At 33.7% G+C, this 23,412-nt stretch overlaps 2 protein-coding genes across 3 annotated transcripts; one reads left to right on the forward strand and one right to left on the reverse strand.

Annotated features, from left to right (window-relative positions):
* The first annotated feature begins 2,367 nt into the window (after positions 1–2,367).
* LOC131652646 (uncharacterized) lies at positions 2,368–13,952 on the forward strand. Of its 2 annotated transcripts, XM_058922576.1 has the most exons (14): positions 2,369–2,693; positions 2,771–3,388; positions 3,474–3,713; positions 3,826–4,137; positions 5,530–5,654; positions 5,828–6,973; positions 8,046–8,187; positions 8,292–8,451; positions 8,690–8,853; positions 10,010–10,095; positions 10,434–10,533; positions 11,719–11,780; positions 11,895–12,054; positions 12,707–13,952. In XM_058922576.1, exons 1-14 carry the CDS (start codon positions 2,523–2,525, stop codon positions 12,872–12,874), a joined length of 3,654 nt encoding a protein of 1,217 aa, XP_058778559.1. In that variant the 5' UTR covers positions 2,369–2,522; the 3' UTR covers positions 12,875–13,952. The 2 variants fall into 2 exon arrangements, 1 of the variants encoding a protein (XP_058778559.1); XR_009298748.1 differs by lacking the exons at positions 11,719–11,780; positions 11,895–12,054; positions 12,707–13,952 and adding an exon at positions 10,165–10,282 and having other exon boundaries at positions 2,368–2,693; positions 10,434–10,529.
* Positions 13,953–19,632: 5,680 nt separating this feature from the next.
* On the reverse strand, positions 19,633–21,437 carry LOC131647172 (protein SRC2 homolog). Its single transcript, XM_058917086.1, has 6 exons — positions 21,092–21,437; positions 20,878–21,004; positions 20,721–20,792; positions 20,415–20,472; positions 19,960–20,326; positions 19,633–19,862 (listed from the first exon to the last, which is right to left on the reverse strand). The coding sequence occupies exons 1-6, from the start codon at positions 21,246–21,248 to the stop codon at positions 19,837–19,839; spliced, it is 807 nt and encodes a 268-aa protein (XP_058773069.1). The 5' UTR covers positions 21,249–21,437; the 3' UTR covers positions 19,633–19,836.
* Positions 21,438–23,412: the final 1,975 nt, after the last annotated feature.

The raw sequence follows: 23,412 nt of genomic DNA on the forward strand, positions 1-23,412 counted from the left end.
CCCCTAAAGACGGAATATTGGGTTATTTCGGATATGCATATCCAAAAATCCCCTAAAAATAAAATATTAGGTGCGTTCGAATATGCATTTTTGAAAAACATTTTGAGATTTACTTCACCCATATAAGGGTGTATTAAGAGATTCCCAAAACTTAACAACGAGGAATCAAAGAAAGTCCAAGTTATAATTCATCTTAAGAAGGCCTATGTTTAAAATAAAATCTTATGATTTTAAAGATAAAAATTTCTTTAAACTTACATGTTTTTGTCACAATACAAAAGGTCATGCTCATAATGCTTGTTACATAAGAAATTTTGATATTCCTAATGACAATTGTGTATGTGTTTAGAAAGTAACTAACTCAAGAGGACCCAAATAAAATCGGATACCTAAAAAGAACTTGTAATTCTATATTGTAGGTGTACTGGGAGATCATGGCTACAATTATAAAATTTAGATTGGTGGTTCAAGATATAATAAGACCATATGACATTGTAAGATTAAAGTTTTATTTGGTTGAAGATGAATTGAAAAGATTGACATTTTTAAAGAGCACTTCATTGATATAAACATAATCACCTTAGAAGCGCATCAACATTATTATCAATATTGAAATCGAATCATTGTGAATAAGATAAGTACTTTAATATATGATATATCTTTTTCCTATATTACTTTACTTTGAATTTTACTCCTTTTCTTTTTGATAGTGTCAAAAAGGGAGAGAAGAGATGGTTGTTTCTGTTAATTTTTCGGATACCAGAGACCAAATATGAATTACAAAATAAAGGGGGAGATATACAAGATAGGGGTAGCATCGAGTGTCAAACAAAAACTTCTCGTCAATATATTTTGTCATCATTAAAAAGGAGAAGATTATGAAATGTTTATCATCTATCAATTAAACATCTCACTTGAGGTTTTTGTTTTGTTTCATCATCATCTAACATTTTTTCTTCTTGTATTGTCTGGTGTTACTCTATATGATCATGTTCCTTTTACTAATGATGCTAGCTTGACAAGAAAGAATTACGAATCTGGTGGTCATGAATGATTATAAAGTTTTTATAGATAAGGTCAACAAAGTGATTTGGGACAGTGTCAATGTGTTAGTATTAACCTTTTAGGGTGTCGTTAACATTTCGTTTTTAAAGATATTTTATGTGATTAACCACAAGTTTTCGGCATTAGTCTGTCGCATCAGAGACATGGCTTAAAAGAATTGTCAAGTCAAGTTCAAACCATTCTTGAAACAAAAGAAATCGTGGTGCAGATTGGCTAGTCAACTATAGTCTTACTTTAAACTAGGAGTGACAAACGGGCATGCCCGCTCCGTAAAAACCCACAAAAGAAACAGAACAAGGCGGGGAAGATATAATAAGGGCGCGGACTTAAATCCTTGACCTGCCCCGCAAAAAAATACGGGTGGGACTGAGAATGTCCGCGGGCTTTGCACTTTTTAGGCCTAAAATGTAAAAGTTTATGTAAATGCTCGTGCTCACAAAAGCCCACAAAAAATAGGGACGGAGCGGGGCGAACATATTAGAGGTTGCGAGCTTAATCTTAGTCCATCCTACAGAAAATGGGAATAAAACGGGCATGTCCAACAAGCCGGATCCATTTTATCATCCCTATTTTAAACAATAAAAAACTTCTCATTCTTCTAAATATCTCCACATATAAGCTGAAGATTTTTTTTGTTAGCAGATGATATATGAGGTTTACCTACTATGATAGCTTGTGGCAGAATTTTTCAGAGATGACAGTGCCAACCATATTACAAGCTTTTGCGCTTATCTTGGTCCGGGAAATTCTGAGTTTGCAGAATTAATGGCGGCAATCGTTACTATTAAAAAGGCTAGTGAGCTTGGGTGGAAGAAAATTTGGATCGAAACGGACTGTTTGTTTATTGTGAAAACTTTCTCTAATTCTACTCTGGTTCCTTGGAAAATCAAGTCTCATTAGCTTAGTTGTCAAAAATACACTTGTGTTGATTTTCTGGGTGACCTTGGATTAAATTCTAAACATTTTGTTCGGTAGAATCATGTTCATACTAATATTGTAAGAGAATTCTTGTTAGACAATGATGATACCTCTAGACTTTAACTTTGCTCTTAAAGAATCTTGGTTTGGTCTCATTTGTGTTTTTTTTTTTTTCCTTTTGCTTAATAAAATTCTTTTGGTTTAAAAAAATCAAAAATTTCTAATTGTGCCCTAGTAAGTTTTACTCGTAGTCTACACACGACTTAGTTTAGTTTTAAATATAATCTACTCTCGAATTTAATTACGAATATCATAAAATAAAATAAAAATATCAATTACGAACAAAATAATGTCTATTTTTAAATTAAAAAAAAAAACCTGAGTAAGGTACTGGCAAAGAGGAGGACGAATATGTGAATCCATGATTTAAAAAAAATCTGAAAAAGTTGAGCGCCCTTTCTTTACCACAACGGAATTGGAAATTAATATACTGAACTGAGATTGAGATTTGCATTAGCGCGAAAGCGAAACAGAAGTGAATGATGGAATGGGCATCGAGTGCATCATTGCTGGACAATTTGAAGATCCACGATAATCCATGGCTTCCCCCAAAAACCTGGGAATCACTACCCTCCGAAAGCGGACTTCGTGCACGCTCCTCTTCTCCTTCTTCAAATTCATCATCAAACCAAACTCTCTCCACTCTATCAGTAAGTCCAATTTCATCTCCTTTTCTCTTCTTCACTTTCACCATAACACCTAATTTCAAACTCAATTTCCTTTTCAGGAACAAAGTTTGGTGAGGCTAGCAACAAACGCTTTGCTAGGTATAAAATCATCTCTCATCACAATCCAAACCCTATCTCCCATTCTTTCATCTCATCCTCCTCACACAACTTCCCTCCGTCTCTGGAATCGAGCCTCCACCACTCACTCTCTGTCAAACATACTTCAATCCATAGCTTCCACCGGCTCTCTCGTTTTCCTTCTCCGTCACTTTGTTGATTACTTCACAAATACCTTTAATCAAGACCCTTCCGATCCTCCCTATACTCTTGTTAACCAAGCATTTGCTGTGGCTGTGGGAAAGGTCTTGGAAGGATACATTTCTGGTCTTGATACAGTCCAGGCATCTGTAATTTTCAGACGTTCTTCCAAACATGTTGATTTCTCTGGTTGTTTGAAGAGTGTTGCGCATTCCGAAATTACACTGCTGGAGTTGTTTCTGCATACGAACGAACTTAGGGTTCGGATTGAAGCACTTGCGAGCATATGTAACCTGCAAAAGTGGGGTCATTGTGTTTCAGATACTGATTTTGAGGATCTGGTTACTAAAGCTACTTCTGAATTTTGTAACTTCTCCAGAGGGGGGGACTTGTTGACGTTTTTGTATGCACAATTACAGGTCAGACACTGTATTTGAATGTGAACTTTTTTCGTTTTGTAGAAAACAAAATACCTTCTGATCTTTACAGGTTTATGAAATTTAGGTTGCGGATTCTGCTCATTGTGATTTGCTCAAGTTTCTTTTTCTACAATCGTGTGAACCATATTGTGGATTCATTAGATCTTGGATTTTCAAAGCGGAAATCCATGATCCCTATAAGGAGTTTATTGTTGAAAATATAGACTGTTTTTCGTCTAATTCTCAAGATCAAGCTGGTAGTTCTGTTGAATTCCCACACGTTCAAGCTGATAATTCTGTTGAGTTTCCATCGGCGAGTATCAGGGTAATTCTTTCGTGTGCTGACCACCTCCAAACTGTTTTTTTTTTCCGTATGTATGATATCGTACTATCGCTTTGTTAGATTGATTCTCATAGTGGAGACTTTGTATTGTCAGTTGCGAGATGGAGTTTCCGTTCCTGGATTTCTCAAGGAGTTATTGGTTCCACTTGTTAGAGCTGGTCAGCAGCTTCAAGTACTATTGAAATTGCTTGAACTGTGCATTGACGTTGCTGCTGGAAAACATAGTTGTGACGACTTTCTACCTTGCTGGAGTGGCTTCTCAAGCAATAGTCTGCCTTATTTTTCTCCACTGACTTTCAGCAAAGATATTATAGGAAATATGGTGCTTGCAAGAGAAAGCTACTATAAAAGGATGAATGAAAAAATTGAAAGCCTTTTGAGCAGCTTAGAAGTTAGATATCAGCAGGTATCATACTCCATAGTTTTGGTTTTTGTACAATGCATTTTTCAATTCCATTTACTTTGTGTTTGTGATAGCAATAAATATTTTATTTCCAAAAGAAAAGAAAAGAATTGCAAGGCCAAAAATCAAGATTTTCTCTTAAAAGCACCAATGGAAGAAGAAATACAGAAGGGCATCCAATTTATTTTTCTTCTTTCAAAATCAGTAAGCAAATCCAATTAAAACGAATATATGTTGAACATCATAAGTAAGGAAGAAAATTCTTGGATTGCTTTCTAACTAAATGTGTCCCATTATTTCTTTAAAACAATGTCTGTGCTAAGATCTTCCCTTTCCCTGCTTGTTTATGTCAGATGATATAAAAAAATCCTAGATTATTTGGGTCTTATTATCTTTAGAGTATCTTAGATTATATCTTATGATTTCTTTTCATATTTCTTAGTTATTTTCATGGTTTGTTTCCTAATTGATTAGAATAATTATTGGTATTTGTTGAGATCCCTCATCACTAGAGATATAATTAAAATAGTCCTTACAAGGGATAGGCGATCCTTCACCTTAGATGCAGTTTTTTCGTTTTTTTAATGGGGAATAATATACATATTTTTTTAACATTAAACATTTTGTTTCGGCACAGCAGATATAGTTTAAATTTTATTTATATTCTTACTTTGTACTATGTCATTTATTGTGTATTTCTTTAAACTGGGTGAAACCGTAATTCTTGCCATCTGGATGTTGTGTAGTCTTGAGTTGAAATAGTTGTTGTTTTCTTCTAATTGTTATATATTGCTTGTTACTTAGAAGTGCAATGGTTCTCAGATTTTTGCATTGATTTTGTAGTAATAACATTTGTTTGCACTCTGCAGTTCGTCATGTTACTGCTCTATGTTCCAGAATACATCATCATTATTTAATATTAATGATGCAACAGTCTTGTATGGAATAAAATTGTCTCATCGTGGTCCCACTCCCATCAATGATCTTGTTTTATCTTTATTTTGATCAACAATTAGTTTTTGGATGTGACACATGAAAAAGGAGTATACAATTGGGTTCATTAGGGACCCAAAAAATAGAGTTAGAAAGATCTAGAAAAATATAGTCAAACAACTAGAGGTAGAGGAAGACCTAAAAAAACTATAAGAGAGGTTATTAAGAAAGATCTCGGGATTAACGATTTGGAATGAAACATGGTTCTGGATAGAACATTATGGCAAAAGTTGATCCATGTAGCCGACCACACTTACTGTGATAAAGCTTGGCTGTTGTTGTTGTTGTAGGGACCCAAGCAATGAGATGGAGAGCAGGAAGAAAACTGATCTTCCTATTGTGAGTAGGTGCATATTTCTTTCTGTTTTTTTATTCTCACACATGAAGAATTTCCTTTTGCAGGTACCTATGCCTACTCCAGTTCCTTCTTTTGATAATGGTGGGGGGACTTTAGACAAACTCAGCCAGCTCTTGTCAGAAGACGAACCTATTGTCTGTCCAACAGCAGATAAAAGTTCTTCAAAAATGTAATCTTACTTTCATCCCCCTCCTCCCACCCCTAGGAAAAATGTGTGCGCATGAAGATGTATGCACTAATGATCATGTTTCTCTTATTCTCTACTTGGCATAATAGTCATTTATCCTTGCACCTTTATTTCCCTTTGTTATTTCTTCGTTGATGTTTTGTAGAAATTCTCAGGGGATTTGATAACTTGGACTCGGATGTGTCAAGTACAGAAGACGAGTTCTCTTTGCTGGAAGATATGTACGATTCATCTGAAACTTCATCCTTAAACAGCACTGAGGAGCAATTGGAGTCTGATCAGCTTAGTTGTTGGCCTTGCCCAATAGCAGGGCAACAAAGTCATCTAACTGCTTTAAAATTCTTGAAGATTAATACCTTAAGTAGTTCAATACATAATTCCCGTCATCATGAAAAATCAGGCAGTGATTCACATGGAATATGTGATAAAATGGTTGCCGTCGATCATTTGGTGAAGTCCTCCAATGAGGGAATGATATCAAGTGTATTTGATACTCTAAATCCTGAGAATTCAAGGTGCTCAAGTAAATTCAGTATTCTACAGAGAGATAGCTGCATTGATAGTTATTCATCAATGGTTCACTTACTGAAAAAATCATTTGATGATGATAGAAGTGTTGAGCAAAAGATTACAGAAAAGGACTTGCAACCCCTGAATTATTCCCAGTTATGTCATATTACCATTGGTGATATTTTGAGCAGGGAGACCTTGAGTGAGGATAAACCTGTCAATGATACACTAGCTTCATGTTTGGGTGCTTTTCAACCACTAAAAGTTGGCCATCAGGGCAATCTTCCTAGCATTAACCCCTTTAGTATGAACCTAATGTTGACTAGAAATGTTTTGATTCAACAGACAAGTATGAAAGGGGAAAAATGCAAAGTAGATCATGCACAAACTTTGCCGTACTTCAACTTTTCTACTGTAGAGGACCCTTGCAAGGTTTATATGGACAAGTTACCAACCAATTCAATCCGTATAAACACATCTTCGTATCCTTTGGATAGTTGTGCATCTACTCATGGTAATCAGAATAATGAATATGAAGAAATTGGCCACAGGAATGAGGATGGGTTGGTTGATGTTCCCAAATATTGTTTTGATGCTTCACTGGATGTGGTAGACCATAAGCAATATGTTTCAACAGATGCATCAGGTGGGAGCAGCTGGGAAAGTCTGCTGGGCAGTTTTAGGAAAACTGTTGATTGTGACACTACTCAAAAGCAGAATTTGCTGTCAACATTTGAGCTGCCACTTGATATTATAATTGACAAGTGCTTAATTCAGGAAATCATGATTCAGTATCCTTATCTTTTTATTCATTCTGGTAATATAGTTGAATGGTTTAGGTGTGCTGTTTTATATTTCACTCCACTATAACTTCTATTTCTCAGCATGATACTTGATAGGTATCCAAGCACTTGGGGAATCCTTCCTTCAAAGAAGAACCACACCACTTAAATACTGCACCAAACATCTCATACTATTCTCTATCATAGTACTGCCCTAGAGAGTGATAGCCGACGTTCTGGCAGCTACACTCTACGATGCTTTACTTAGTCTTTTTGGTCAACCCTTCGGTAGATAGCCCTTTTTGAGCTACTGACATGACAACCAACTCTGATACTAATTGATAGGTATCCAAGCACTCATGGAACCCTCCCTTAAAAACTAGTTATCAAGGAGGAAGAACCAAACCACATAAATACTCAACAAAGCATCCCCCACAACTCGATGTGGACTTAGGCACCTAAGAATATCCGGCTCCTTTCGATGCTGTTCATGCATCTGTCATGCCAGTTTTATCATCTTCTGTAAATTGGTTAATGCAGCCTCAGTTGCTTCTTTACTGATGTAGTTGAAATGTATCAATCTACTGGAAGGCATCGTAATCAAAGAAATTTGACTGTTTGGCGTAGTTGCTGTTGGAATGGGTTAGGAAGTTATACAATTAACTAGAAAAATCACAAGAAATGCAAATATTTCTAATTTTTTTTATTTTATATTTTGAAATGATAGAATGCTTCAGTGGTGCTTAAATATTTTTTCAAAAACAAGTAGACTTTACCCCATTAGGTGGGACAAACAAGCTACATTAATAATTTGATGCCATTTATAACTAATGCACCATAGTAATTTTGTCCCGAGTATTACTGTACCAACCAAGGGGCAAGTTATGCAGTAAGACTGTATAAAATGTAATATGTTGAGAGGGACAATACTAATTATTGGCCATGTTTAGAATTTATATGTGGAAGCTGATAGATGAACAAGGTAGAATAAGTATTATAAATACATTATTACATGAGATCATCAACAATTTCTCATATTCAAAATTCAATGGGTTGGTTTGCATGTCCTTGACGATGCCAGATACAATTATGTCAGCAAATTGATCATCAACGTGCTTGAGGAGGCATTTAAGCTGCAAGAGCATCTTTTAGCACTGCGGCGGTATCATTTTATGGAATTAGCAGATTGGGCAGATTTGTTTATCTTGTCACTTTGGCGACATGTATTCCTAAATTTTGATTGGCAATGACTTGCATAATATTTCATAGCTTTGAGTTCTGACTATACTGCACCTTTACTCATTGTTTGTTTTACTTGAAACCACAGAAGTGGTCTGTTACAGAAGCTAGTGAGAGACTTCCAGAAATTCAAGACCTACTTGAATTGTCAATTCAGAAGTCTTCTTGTGAGCAAGACACCAATAAGGCTAGGTTGTTTGTGTACATGAAAGGACATGGGAAATTACCTCTTTCGGCATCTGCTATCGGTACATCCATACTACTACTGAAAGGAATTGCCCCTAGTTTGTATTCAATCTTTTCCTAGAGAACCAGTATTTTGTTTTCACTACGTTGAGAATGAACTAGCAAATAATTTCAAATTAACTACATAGGACAATATATGCCCCTCCTACTTATATGAATGTTTTCATTGACATGCTCACCCCACCCATCGGCGGACGGTAAAATTATGTATCTGATAAGGAAATTCTTAAATAATGGCAGGGGTCCGTTCTTTCGATTTCTTAGGACTGGGTTACCACGTGGATTGGCCACTCTGTATTATTTTGACACCTGCGGCTTTAAAAATATATGCTGATATATTCAGCTTTTTGATACAAGTGAAGCTTGCCTTATTTTCATTGACTGATGTGTGGTGCTCCCTAAAGGTGTGATTTCTTGCAATATCTCCCTTTTCTTTTCCAGTCCTTAATATTGTGTGTATTTGCATTTATTTTTTGTATATCTAAAAAGTTTGTGAGTTTTTGTCTCTGAAATACATAACGAGTGGGCTAATTCTAACATTTGAAGTAGAAATGACAAATGACACATGCCAATGTTATAACTTGGATGGATCAATCAATAAACATACTACGGTACAACATTGCCATAATTTCTGAAATGAGCTTTCTGTAATTTTAACTACTTATTTGCATTTTTATTTTTTAACTGTGAGATAAACAGCTACTGGTATAAGTGTGGAATTCTGGTTGAGATTGTTATGTGCATTTACTCTGTTTTGTTTCTATTTCTGAAATGACTTCTTTATCTGTGGGTGCATTTAATACAAAAAATTCGGGATGTCACATAAAGGAATTATCGGCAGGAAATTTCCAATTTAAAACTGTGGACCACTTATCAGTTAAAGATATCCAAAGAGTTGTCGAGGAGTAACTAATTATTGGTTATTGCTTTAATTTTTTTCGAAGAATTTGGCCTAAGCCCAACTTAACTCCAAACACTAGCTCAAGGGGTGAGGATTGTCAAAGTCTTATAAGAAGGACTACTTTGGCTGTATCTTTAGTTGATGTGGTTTTTCAAGTTTTCAGCATCCCCCCTCGTGTATTGGATTAGTCATTTGGAGTGTTAGTTTTGCAATTTTGGCCATACCATATCTTAGATTGATTCTAATACCATCTCAATATTTGGGCCAAGCCTAACTCAACCCCAAAAATTAACTTTAGGGAAGAGGATTGCTCAAGTCTTATACGGACTTTTTGTGCATATCTCTGCTCTATGTTGGATCTCAACAATTTTTATCTAGAAGTGTATTTTTGTGATATTCCTTAAAAAATCTATTATTTTATTATTCTCTTTTAATTTGCAAAGTGCCTTGCATGTTTCTATGTACATACAAATAACTTTTCTTACAATATTGGAGAGTCTGTTATTTCATAAATCTGCAGCTACATTTTGAAGTATATAATCTGATATCTCAAATGCTTCTATTGTTTAGAATCACACTTTTATTTTGATTTTTCAAGGGAGTCTAAGGGCTTTTGTTTTTATTGAAAGTGCTTATTTTCTTTCAATTTGGGTGAACAGGATATGGCACATACAACCAATAAGGATCTAAATGCTGAAATTCGCCAGCATGGGGCAGGGCATCTTAATATATTAATGAAGATGAGGTATGTACGGATATTTTTTGGGAAGTCTTGGACTATTATGTATATTCAATTTGATGTGATATTCTTCAGGGGTCATGTCATGTTATCATTTTTAATGTAAGGAGCCTTGGAGGTTAGGACCATGTGGTTTAGGAGGGGACATTGTCGTTGATGAAATCCAGGAAATCTTTGATACCAATGTATAGAAGTATGCAGAATATTTTCCATATATTATAAAGGGAAATTCATAGGGCATTGGTTAAAATTGTTCCTCTTATAAATTTTGAATATTGAAGAGGAGCTTCTTTTATCTGCATATTGGTATTTTTATGCATCCTTTGCTCCCCTTTCATTGACAGGCACCAGATCAGCCATTTTGTATCTACTTTGCAGCAATATGTGGAATCACAATTATCACATGTGTCATGGTGCAGATTTCTTCATTCCCTTCGGCACAAGGTTGAAGCCAATGGTTCTATTTGGCAGTTATTTATTTAGTTTCATTTCTGTGTATCTTTTTCTTCAAAGTAGAAATTGATGCCCTATGGTGCTTAGTAAGTAGCTATTTTCAGCACAAAATCGTTATTTTCCATAATTGCTGATATAGTGCCCTATGGTGCTTGATAAAAGACATCTCGATCCGGCGCATATTTCCCTAGGTTGCATTTAACTCACATCTCATTCATAATCTAGTTCTACGGATACTAATAGGAATACAATTCTAATCCTGTAAGGATCTAGGCTTTTAGCTTCCTCTGCTTTGGAACAGTTTCTGCTGGTTAGATTAAAATTTAGCAAGGGCAATTTGGGCTGTGCAATTTAGACTGTCTGCTTTGGAATAGTTACTCACTGTCCTTATTCTTTTAATTTTATTGGATAAGGTGTCTTTGGCCTCTTGGTGGTGTTCAGCTTAATGCTAAAGGTTCTTCGAAGGAAATTGGGTCGTGCTGCTACACTTTTTGCCCCCCTCTCCTCTTTGTAATTTTATATATCATTAAAATTATATATGAGAAACTTTTATCGGGGACACCAATAAGACTGGAGATATTGTAAGAGATAGAATGTTGAGTGGTTAAGAATCAACACGAGAATAAAGTGTAGAAAAGATGAGGATGTTGTGTTGAATGCGTGGTATGACTGTACGAGATAAAATTAGAAATGTCAATATTAGAGAAAGTGTTGAGGTAACACCTATAGTAGAAAAGATGGTGGGAAATAGACTTAGGTGATTTGAGCGTGTAGAGAGAAGATTTGTAGATTATGTTGTAAGGAGAGTGAATTAGATAGAGAGGAGTCAAACAATTTGGATTCCGAGATTAACAAATTAGATAGAAACATGTATTAGCGTATTGCATAGAACATTAATTTATGGTGTAATTTGATCCATGTAGCCGACTCCATTTAGTAAAATAAATTGTTGTAGTTGTATTAAATTTATGATTGCTAGGAGACATATGTTAAGGATATTAGAGTAATTTTATCAAGTAATATATCTTTAAATTTGTGACTTTTTCTTATAATTGGGAAGGAAAAAAAAACCAAACACTTTCTTAAAATATTCTACCAGTCTAGATATGATGATCTATATGACTTCGAAATTCAATCACTATACCAATGGTTTGGATACTCCCGCCATTCTTGCAGGTGAAAGATATGATGGATCTAGAGTCTGTGCACACGGAATATCTTGCTGATTCATTAAGAATGTAAGTTTAAATTCAATTGATGCTTATCATTTATAGAGACACTTGCTACAGAGCTAAAACTATTTTCCTTAAATTCAGATGGTAAATAAGAGTTTTACGTATATGTTATTGCAGATGTTTCCTGTCTGATGAAACAAAGGCTGTGGGCAACATTATTGAGAGCATTTTGCAATGTGCACTCGATTTCCGGTCTTGTATTACAATAGGTGCTTGGGATATTGGAAATGATCGAGGAGACTTATTAGGAAAACTTTCCACAGTCAATATATCCCAGGTAAAACCATGCATACTAAGTGGAATTTAATTAAAATAGATGTTCAAAAAAATTTTAAATACTAAGCTGTTCTTTGAAAATATTAAACTTTTTTTTTTGTTGCCATTTTGGAGTCATATTTAGACTTTGCGATTCATTATTGTTCACTGGTCTTAGTGTGAAAATATTGAAATAGATTTTGTTATTGTTTATGAACTAAAAATAAATAGTAAAATGTTAATTGGAAATGTGAAATAAGTCTGAAAAAGTTATTAAAAATGTGGGATGTGAAATAAGTAAGATAAGTGAAAATGTTCATGAAAATGAGAAATAATAAGATAAAAGAAAATCTTGTATCATAAAAATCTGAAATAAGTGAAAAATTATTGTAAATTATTTATTTTTCTTTGTTCTTTTTCAATTGTTCGGTTGTTGTATGGTGAATATACAATTTGTACACAGGTTCAATTAAGATGATGAAGATTAATTCAAAGGTTATAATTGCCGATGTTTCACGTTAGTGCATCAGATTTTATATATTATAAATAGATTTGCCAAAAAGGTCCTCTTGAAAATGGAACATCCTATTCTTGAACATGTAGGTTATGTCCTCAAATAATTGATCCTATACTCCAAACAATAGAACTGACCAGCTGTTTTAATTTATTTGCAGGTCCTTTCTATAAAGCAGAAGTTTGATAGAAGTCTAAATGAATTGCACCTCTGCTATGTCAAGGAACCTAAGCACGTGAATTTTGGGCTTTCTCGTTTTTGGGAATATCTCAACTATAATGAATATTATTCCGATGTTAACAATGGGATGGGGTACTACGCCGCCTGAATTTTTCCAGCTGCGACGAAGAATGAAAGTTTGCTTTGAAAGGTCAACATTGGTATGTGGCTGGGGGTATACGGTATTCCCATGTTTATATCTTTGATGAAGAAAATACAAAACGCAAAAAAAAATTGAAAAAAAAAGCATTGGATCTGTGAAAGTAACATTATGTCCCATGAATTTGCCAACTTCAGGTTGAGATTATGTACATAGAGAATGTATGGGTTATTACTTTCTCAATGACAACTTCCAATTTAATTTTGTAAAAAGAAAAGAAACGGAGAAAAAATTGGTATCAAATGCATCATATTCAGCTCGGTTCATGGTTCACAATTTTTGTTTCTCATGGTAAGATTTTCTCTTTTTCATGACTTTAAGTTCCTTTTCAAATAGTATCCTCATTCTCTTTAGTTCTTGATCTTTTTTATTGAAGGTTATGTTTTATGTTGTGTCAAAGTATGTTCACTAGACCTAGCTCTTCCATCAAAATCATCTTACCCAATTGCTCTCATATCTTTAAGTAAGGTTAAGTAAAAACTATTATATTTATTTCTAAGACTTGATTTTAGCAATGCCTTTATGCTTAAAATTAGTTACCTCTTTTTTTAGCAATGTTCTCATTTGAGTAGCATTTGAGCCACATTTGTGAGGGAGAAATCTTGATATAAGGGAATATGTTATGCAAAATAAGATAAGGGTGAGGCGACTCTGCCTAAAATCATTTTGCTATTTTTTCTAAGACAAAAAGTTGTCCAGTCTTGGTGTGAGTGACTTTTAATAAGTTAAATGTGTAATTGGTAAAGTGAGCTTAAAATGAGAAGTAGAAACGTTATCAAGATATTGTGTAATTTTTTTTAGCAATATAAGTGCATACTTGTGAATTGTTCTATAACCATATTTTTGTCGATAAATTGTTCTACAAGAAGATCAACTTTCAATCATCATAATTCACAACTTCACATGCAAAAGTTATAGGGTCAATGCAACTTTGAAATGCTAAAGAAAACAGATCACCCACCTATCTCCGGTTGAGAGTGTTTTTCTATGCAAAAACATCCTTTACTATTTTAACATCAAATATATTAAGCAATTTATGTTTCAATTCACAATTACACAACCTTTGATTTATCAAATTTTACTTTAGTTAATGTATTTTTTAAAATTATTTTAATTAAATTAATGTAGTTAAAAAGTAAAATAATAATTAAATTAATCATTTGCAAACACTAAAACTAACTATTAATTAACTAAACAAAATAAATAAGTGTAAATCAATTTAATGAATTAACTTTGATGGATTTTTTTACTTTAAGAATACTTTGTACTTATTTTTCTCTTCTCTCTCTTTCATCTTAATTTTATAATATCGATCTAATTCCTCAAATCTTTTTTATCTTATCTCTTTCTTTTGGGAAATATTTGCATAATTTCCCCATAAAAACAAAGATGATACAACAGTAAAATCAAACTAGTAATTTTTACTTGAAAAATACTCTCAATGTGGAAGAGATAAATTACAAGCGTCAATCGAGTAAAATAATTTAAGTATAAAATAATATGATTACAAACGATTCTTGATACAAAAAGATATCTCTCAATCTCGAATTTGGATCTTCTCCAGCTTGTTTTTTCCTGCTGCCTATTCTGCTGTGATCCAATGGTGGAAAAAAAAGAGATAAAAGTTCTGCATTTTAAAATAGACAAAATTAAATGTTTAGATTAAATCTAATGGCTAGAAATAGAGTAGAAGAAATGCAGCAGAGGATCCATTTCCCTCAATCTCACCTGACTCTGATGCTATCTAATACTCCCTCCGTCCAAAATATAAGAGAAAAAATGCATTTTTCTTGTCCCAAAATATAAGAGAAAAAATCATCTTTCATTTCTTTCAAGATAAAATTAAATGCAAATTGCATTTAACTTACATTCTCTCGCATCATTTCTATAACCAACAATCAATTAGAATTTTTTTAACATTTTTCAAAGCACTTTATTTTAAGAAAACCATAAGTCAAATGAATAAGTCAAATGAGTGTGTTTTTACTTTTCTTAATAAGCGTGATTTTGTTTTTTTTTTCTCTTATAATTTGATTTGACACGGAGGGAGTATTTTTCAACTCTCACCAAAATATGATGAAAATAAGGCCATCTTTCTCTCAAAGAGGTTACACTATTTTTCACTATCACTTTTAAATTTTCTTTTCTTTTTTGGTGGAATGATGAAACTCTCACAAATTCTTCTATTTATACTCTTTGTTCCTTTATAAATATCATTTTTTTAGAGAAAAATTTGTTTTTAAGTTTCATTTCTAAATTCATAGAAGTAATGATGGTAGTTTTATCAAAATTATTCTTAGTCATTTATTATAAAAAGAGAGAAAAAAATTAAAAAATTAAGAATATTATAGACAAAAAAATAATTATTGTTTAAAAAATAACAATTATTAGTTGTCTTGATATGTGTAAAAAATCAAAAAATAACACTTAAAAAGGAACGGAAAATAATAAATATGACTTAGAAACTTCTAGAAAAATAGTGAATAATCATTACTTAGATTTACAACACTCTGGTAAATCTCATTTTCACATTTCTTAAGTTTGAATGTGTGGTCTCAATGTTCAAAGAAGGAACTCAAACCTTGGAATGTTTGTCCTCCTTTTCCATGTGCTGAAATTATTTTGATATTATTTTAATGATTTGAATATTGAAATCCACAAAAATCCAATACAGTCTTAAGAGTTTGTTCGAATATTGAAATTTAATTTCACCCTTTTATTATTTTGAATAAAGTACACATAAGCAATATTGTGCTTGGGGTATATATGGATTTTAAAATCTAGAATCACCCCTTTGTTATCACATAAATAGAGTTCATAAATGATTTAACATATATTTTTGTTACTACATTCAGAGAGTATATAACATCACTTACCATGGATCTAAAGTAACATTAACATAACTTTGATGCAACATAATTATTAACTTCACATTCCATTATCAAAAGATGATTTAAAATGTTTCATCATCTTAAGAATATCGTTAATTTCTCTCATAAGTGTCACATCCACTTTGATTGGACACTTAATAGTGTAACGATGAAATATACTCCATATAAAACTTACATCCGCATTTGTCTTCAACTCAAACTTATAGAAACTAATCTCTTGTTCATTATCAATTGCGGATGAACGATACTCTATCTTAGCCCCTCTTTGATTATCAGTATAGTGTAAGAGATTTTCGACTTTGGATTTTAGATCCATAAGAGAGTTGTTCTCTGTGACCATAAATTCAAAAGGAGATCTCATGTTGTTGAAGTAAATAAATTCAATATACCAATATTTATTCATTTTAGACCATACAAATGTAATCATGTCCCAAGAGTTTGTCTGAAGATTGAAATTCATATTCAACCCATATTTATTACATACAAAGAAGACAAAAGCAAGCTTGTACCATGGTGTCTACCGGGATTAAAATATGAATTCGCCCCCATTTTTATCATGTATGAAGCAACACAAAAAGGCATGTCCTCATGTGTGTCTCTAGAGATTGAAATCAAGATTAATCCTCATTCCCAATAGACCAATTAACAATACTTGTTTTATGGCATACAAGCACATAAAGACCTTAATTCCAATGTTTATACAAGCAATGTAAGATATACATTTAAACACGTCAAAATATATCTGAATTACATTTATGAAAATACCAAACTAACATTACATCCATGAAGCATTTGTAAGATAAAATATAAAATGCGCCGCCTATATCTACTGGTGGTTCCGCCCTTTGAATTTTCCTAATTGAATTCTCTTTCAATATCACTCAACTTGGTAAACTCTGACTTCCTATTCAAAAAAATATCCATCCAAGTTTCAACTTCTTTTGTGGAATGAGATGTTCGTTAAGGGGAAGTCATGATTTTCAAAGCCATCCAATACACATAATGTGTCTGATTAGATTTAAGGTGGATCACTTTGAAGTGGAATTTTTTCTTTGAAAAACGATATCTTATCATATCGATACAGACATTGTTATATGCATTTTTTATAAGATGACTCATTTTTAGGAAGCACATACATTTTTCCTCTTGTGATGCAGTGTTAACACAAGGAATAAGAGCATCGTCAATGTTATTGTATTGCTCTTTTTTTACGTATAGCCCCATGTATGATTCTTTATGGACCTTTAAATCTTAGATAAGATATTAGCGACAATGTTTTAAAATCGGACTGAACCAACCAGTTCAATTGGTTGGACCAGAAACTAGAGTCGAATCTGGCTCGATTAACCTTTCAAAATCGCTAGTTGGTCAAAACCGGAGTAAAACAGGATTGAACCATTCAAAAGCGTTCAAACCAAAGAGCTAAAATCAGTTTTGTAAAATCTCACTTCAAAATAATGCATCAAACTAGTATTTTTTTTTTAAAAAAATAAACTAATATGTTAATATCAAAACTTAAAATATTCCTCAATCGCAAAAAATTCTTTGTTCTTTCTACGACCATACAAACGTCTAAATTCTATCACTCTATAATAGTTTTTCTTTTAATCACACTCCATTATCATCACGTTCTCTCTTTCAATCATAGTCACGTTAGTCGGCTCAATAGTGACTATTGTCAAGTTAATATTGTTTGTTGTTGTAAATTAGGACTTGTTTGTCATCGTTCAACTCAAATTTGCTTATAGTTGTTCAATTAAGTATGTTGTATTGTTTATTTATAGTAATTCTATCTTATCTAATTTATGTATTCTTAATTATTTGAATTTTATCTTAGTTATTATGTTCTATTATTTTGATTTTGCTTTGAATTAATTTAACTTTTTTATTGTTGTTCTTTAATTTGTTCAAATTAGTTTTGGTTCGCTTGAAAAAGAAGTGTATGTAGAACAGCCCTCTGATTTTGTTGTGAAAACCCAAGAAGGAAGATACTACAAGTTGAGAAAAACGATATATGGATTGAAACAAGCTCTTGGAGCTTGGAACAAAAGGATATATGATTTCTTAATTGAGGTTGGCTTCAAGAAATGTGTGTCCGAACATGGAATTTATGTGAAGACGGATACAAATGAAGGGATAATCATTCTTTGTTTATACGTAGACGATTTGTTGATCACGGGCAGCAACGAGAAAAGTATTTTGAAGTTCAAGAGCGAGTTTATGAAAGAATATGAGATGAGAAACATTGGTATCATGACATATTTCTTTGCCATAAAATTCCACAAGTTCAAAAGGGGTCTGCTTATGCATCAAAGGAGATATGCCCTCGAGATATTAGAGAAATGTGAAATGAAGCATTGTAATATTGTCATTACACGAGCTGAACTAAGGTTGCAACTGTCTAAGAATGAAGAGGAGTATAACGTAGATCCAACTCAATATAGAAGGTTGATTGGATCATTACGTTACTGATGCAATACGCGGTCAAATGTGGCATTTAGTGTCGGTAATGCTAGTTGATTCATGGAGAGGCCGAAGGTTTCTCACTTGGCAGCAGTAAAAAGAATCTTAAGATATGTCAAAGGTGTTATTGGTTGCAGAATTCTCTTTCCTGCAGCGGATACGAGCTGAAATTGCAATTTGCCTGGTTTTACTGATTCCAATTAGTGTGGAGATAAAGATGATCGAAAGTCTACAACTGGATACATCTTTATGTTCGATGGAACACTAATCTCATGGTGTTCGAAGAATGAACAAGTAGTTGCACTCTCGTTTTGTGAAGCCGAGTATATTGTCGCTTCGTTATGTGCGTAGCAAGCCGTGTGACTAATGAATCGATTGAAGGAGCAGGGCAACAATGAGGGTGAGGTTGTTATGCTCTTGGTTGACGTCGTTTCCGCTATTAATTTTGCTAAGAACCCAATCGCACATGGGAGGAGCAAGCATATCGAAATGAGGTTTCACTACTTGAGAGAGCTTGTTAGTGAAGGAAAGTTGAGATTGAGATATTGTAGAAGTGGACCAAGTTGCTAATTTGTTGATTAAGGGAGTCACAAATTATGTGTTCAAAATGTTGAAGATGAGCATGGAAGACTTTGAAAATTAAATAATTCAAGTGATGTAATCGATTAACACGGAGGTGTAACCGATTAGAGCTTGGTGAAAAACACTTTTGAAAAGGGAAAAGACACTTTTGAAGTTGGCGTAGCTGGTTACAAGCGCGATTTTTTGCTTTTGGATTGTGTGTTTTGTGTCACGATCATTTTGTAATGTTTGTATAAATGTCTTGGAGACATCCTCATCAAAACAGCGCAAATCTTCTCTCTCAGTATCGCTTTCTCCAGATAGTTTACAAATTGTGTGATAATATGATCCAACAACAAATCTTAGTTTGTATCACTCGCAAGACTCACGACTCACACCAAAGCAAGTGATATCAAACACACTAACCTTACACTTAATAAGAGTTTTAACTCTTTATATAGAGTGATCTCTTCAAAGAATGTATTAATGTTACTCTCACATTTTAACACCTTTGAAATTATCCATCTCGTTTCCCTTCATAACTCAAACTTTAATTCTCAATAATTTCCAATGCAATGGAATTTCCCACTTCCATTAATATTTGAAAACTTAATGAAGAAACCAATTTTCAACTAAAATTTCCGTATATTTGTAATATTCGTATCAAGTAATAATACTTTCTAATGGTTTGACCTTTTAAGTAGCAAATGTTACTTTATAGATTTGAGCTTGTTTGAAGTAGAGAATTAACATTCTTTCCATTGAAAGTGTGCAAAAACCTTTTTAGAAAAATTAAAAATAAGGAGTACTATATAGAGTGTGTTCATTCCAAAGATGGATGAGTAAATATCCAATTGCTTACTGTAATTTAGAGCATATAATAAACAATTGATATGGTGCCACTAATCCACGTCAATCATGGCTACAAAATTAAAACTTATGCAGGAAACCTAGGCAAGATTGTACAAACTAATCTCCTAAAGTAAGAGATCTGCGTCAATATGGTGGTGGAGGGTACATTCCTGAAAGAAAAAAGAGGATACGATTAGTAAGGAGAAAATGAATTAAGCATGATATGAAAATTGAAAGTGTTGTCAGAGAATTAGGAGAATTAGTTACCGCCGTGTGGAGGATAAGTTGCAGGTGGAGGGTATGAAGATGGTGGATAAGCCGAAGGTGGAGGATAAGCTGAGTATGGAGGAGGGTATGGTGATGATGAGTGTGGTGGATAAGCTGAGTGGGGAGGAGGATATGGTGATGATGAGTGTGGTGGATAGGGAGATGGCATTGATGGATAGGATGAGGGTGGTGGATAGGGAGATGAATGATGTGAAGCAGGAGGAGGAGGATAAGCAAGAGCAGGAGCAGGTGTTGGATGGTGATAATTAGAGTATGATGGCTGCTGCTGCTGTTGTGGGTAGTAAGAGGAACCTGCGGGTGTCGCCGCATAGGAAATAGGAGTATGGCTTGAGGAGGAGCCTAGTTTCTGCAAACCAAACACATTCACTTCACTTAAGCATAGCATGCATCAATTCCAAATTTCAAATACTAAAAATGAATAAACAAATAGTTACCTGCTGATTTAGTTTGGCATTTGCATAATGCAATATAAGTTTTATTTCACCTGCATGTCTGCCAAGCAAGGGAAAAGATACACTTAAACACTATAAAGCAAGGACCTCCCGCGACACTGACACGGCAACACCAATAAATTTTGGAAAAAATAAATAAATTAAGCTAATCACAAGTATTGGTGCAGGTGTCCGACCTCGATACAAACACACTTTTTTGAGACTGACCTTGACACAGATAGACAATTTTTCAGAGATGTCAGTGCTAGGCAGCTTAAACAAAATCTATGAATACGAATTGATACAAACCTGCCAGATTTAGTTTGAAGTGGCCAAGAAGAATCATCAAATCCTTGAGACAAAACCTTGTTCAATTGAACCCTAATAACACAATCAATCAACCACAATCAATGAATACCAAATTATGAATAACAAATCGAAAGATAAGAGAATTAGTAGTGCTTACTTCCCGGTACCGATAAAATCATCGAATGTGACAGTATTGCTGTTCCAAACAACAACAGTGAGTTCACGAAGACCTTCAATCAGCGGCACCACGAACTTCTCTTGAAACACCGGATGTTTTCCACCGTCTGATCCATCCAAATCAGGTCAACAAATTCAAGTCAACGGTCAAAGTCACAGAACAACAACAACAATAAGAACGAAGAATTACGAACCTGTGCTTGTTCTGGTTCGGAATTTGGTGGAAGCATATTCAAGACAAACGTAGGGATCTTGTCTTGAAATCCATTCAGTATCCTTCAATTTCGCGCAAGAAACCACCGTGACCTCCAAAGGTTGGCCTTGAATCCCCGCTACCGTTCCAGAAGACATTGTTTTCGTTCGGAATATGCTGATTTAGATCCACAACTTTACTTATACTGATTCAATTTTCGTTCTTCAAACTGTGGGCATTTATTTTCTTTCTTATCTCTTCACGCGTATAATTATTTTCTTTCCTATTTTACAAATCAAAACAATAAACCTTCATCCTCTTTTATGACTTGGCCAAAAAATAAATACCAGGAAAGATGTAACTTTTAAGATTTTAATTTTTTTTATAATCAAAATAGACTTACTCGTTAAGAAATGGTCGCACTTGTAAACTTGGCCTCAAAATTGAAATGAAAAGGCACACTATATAAAATATAAGTTATGTTATTTCATGTAATTTACAATTTAAATAAGAATTTAATTGTAATACACCGTGGAAAGAAATTTTACATTGTTAATAAATTATAGTTATTAAATTTTTTAGGAATTTGACTTTTTTTTAAATTAATATCAATTGTGAATGGTTGTGATGAAGTGACAATGTAAAATATTTTACACTGTCAGACGTCGGTGCGTAACAATTATTCTCTTTAAATAAAGATTGATTTTATTTAAAAAAAAAATTATTAAAGTTCATTTTTAATATTATAAAAGCCTTGGGATTTAAGAGGAGTTTTTTTAATTTATCATTTTAACAGAAAAATTTTGATAAACAAATTTGCATTAAGCCATTAATTATAAATCAAACATAAGATTCTCTTAATACCTCTTAAAATATGTATTAATTTTGATCACAAACGTGAAAAATACTACCTCTGCTTAGGAGGCCAATAACCTCTGGGCAAGGGATTCAATAAAATTCTCTGCTCTCACTCCATTTTGAAATGATCTCACTAACATCTCTTGGTTGGGGTGGACTACATTGATAGTCGTCTCATTAAAGCGGTCACGAAATTCTCTCAAAGATTCAGAGGGACATTGACGAATGTTGAAGAGGTTATAGTAGACATTTTTTGTGCCTACTTGCTGCAAACTGACGAACTAATTTCTTCACTAGGTACTAGTATCTATTGATGCAGGAAAATGTAGGGCTGGCCCATGAATCTGAACTGTGGTAACCTAGTTCATTAAGAATAACTTTCTTGCTAAGTGGGAGCAGTTACATAGGGAACACACATATTAAATGTGTTATGGGTTGATGAAATGTTTATGTGGTGATGGGCTTCATGTGTCTCGCTAGGAGAGGAAGACGACGCACTTAGGTGCACTCAACTGCAGTTACTGATTCGAGACACCATTTGAGACGTTGGATGGAATCTTTGATCTTCTATTGGACATGGTTATTGAACCTAATGCTTAATTTGCATATAAAGAAATTACTTTGTATTTTGTTTACACATTATTATTTCTTCTTTTCTTTAAGAGTCTTATCAGAAAGAGCTTTCATTTACCTCCTTTTTATGGCTGGAGGCTCTCGCATTCGGATTACTTGTTCAATGATTCTGCTTCTTCATCTGATTTCTTCAAGCAAACTGCATTAATTCTAAGGTATTTCTCTTTTTTTCTCCCTTTTCATTTATGAGTTTTCATTTGTGTTTGCACATCAAGAACCCAAGATAAGGAGCCTTATCCCACCTGCATTAACATGAATCGGGTCGGGGTAGGATTTAGTGATGTCATTGGTGAATCTTAGTGATGTCGTTTCTTCCACGACACCCAATCAGTAGTGATCAATTTCAATGATAAAAAGCCTTATTCCACATACCTTAACATGAATCGGGTCGGGGTAGGAATTAGTTTTGGTAAAGTCAAGATGACTAACCCCATTATTGCCGAAAATACCATGGATGACCCCCAACATGCAGAGGTTCATTTTGGTGAAGTGTTGGTTGGAGGAACTGGCCAGATGTATGACTCATGGTTGTCTTTTTTATCTTTGAACAACGACTTCGAGATTAGTGCGATTAACCACCAAGGGATTACTTCCTCGCAACTATGTCTATCAAGTTATATGTGTGTGAAATCATTCCAATAATGGTATAAATAAATTAAAAGTAGTTTCATATTGATCTTATCATTTGTTTTATTCCACATTCTTAGGAGTTTGTTGACCCTAACCATCCTCGAGATTTTTTCTCTTTAAAGCAGAGTCATAATTTTCTTTTAGGTATACATATACACTCTAAATAATTTCAAGGATAAGTTCTTATTTGTTGTTCATTTC

The sequence above is a fragment of the Vicia villosa genome, linkage group LG2 (genome assembly GCF_029867415.1).
Source record: "Vicia villosa cultivar HV-30 ecotype Madison, WI linkage group LG2, Vvil1.0, whole genome shotgun sequence".
NCBI lineage: Eukaryota > Viridiplantae > Streptophyta > Magnoliopsida > Fabales > Fabaceae > Vicia > Vicia villosa.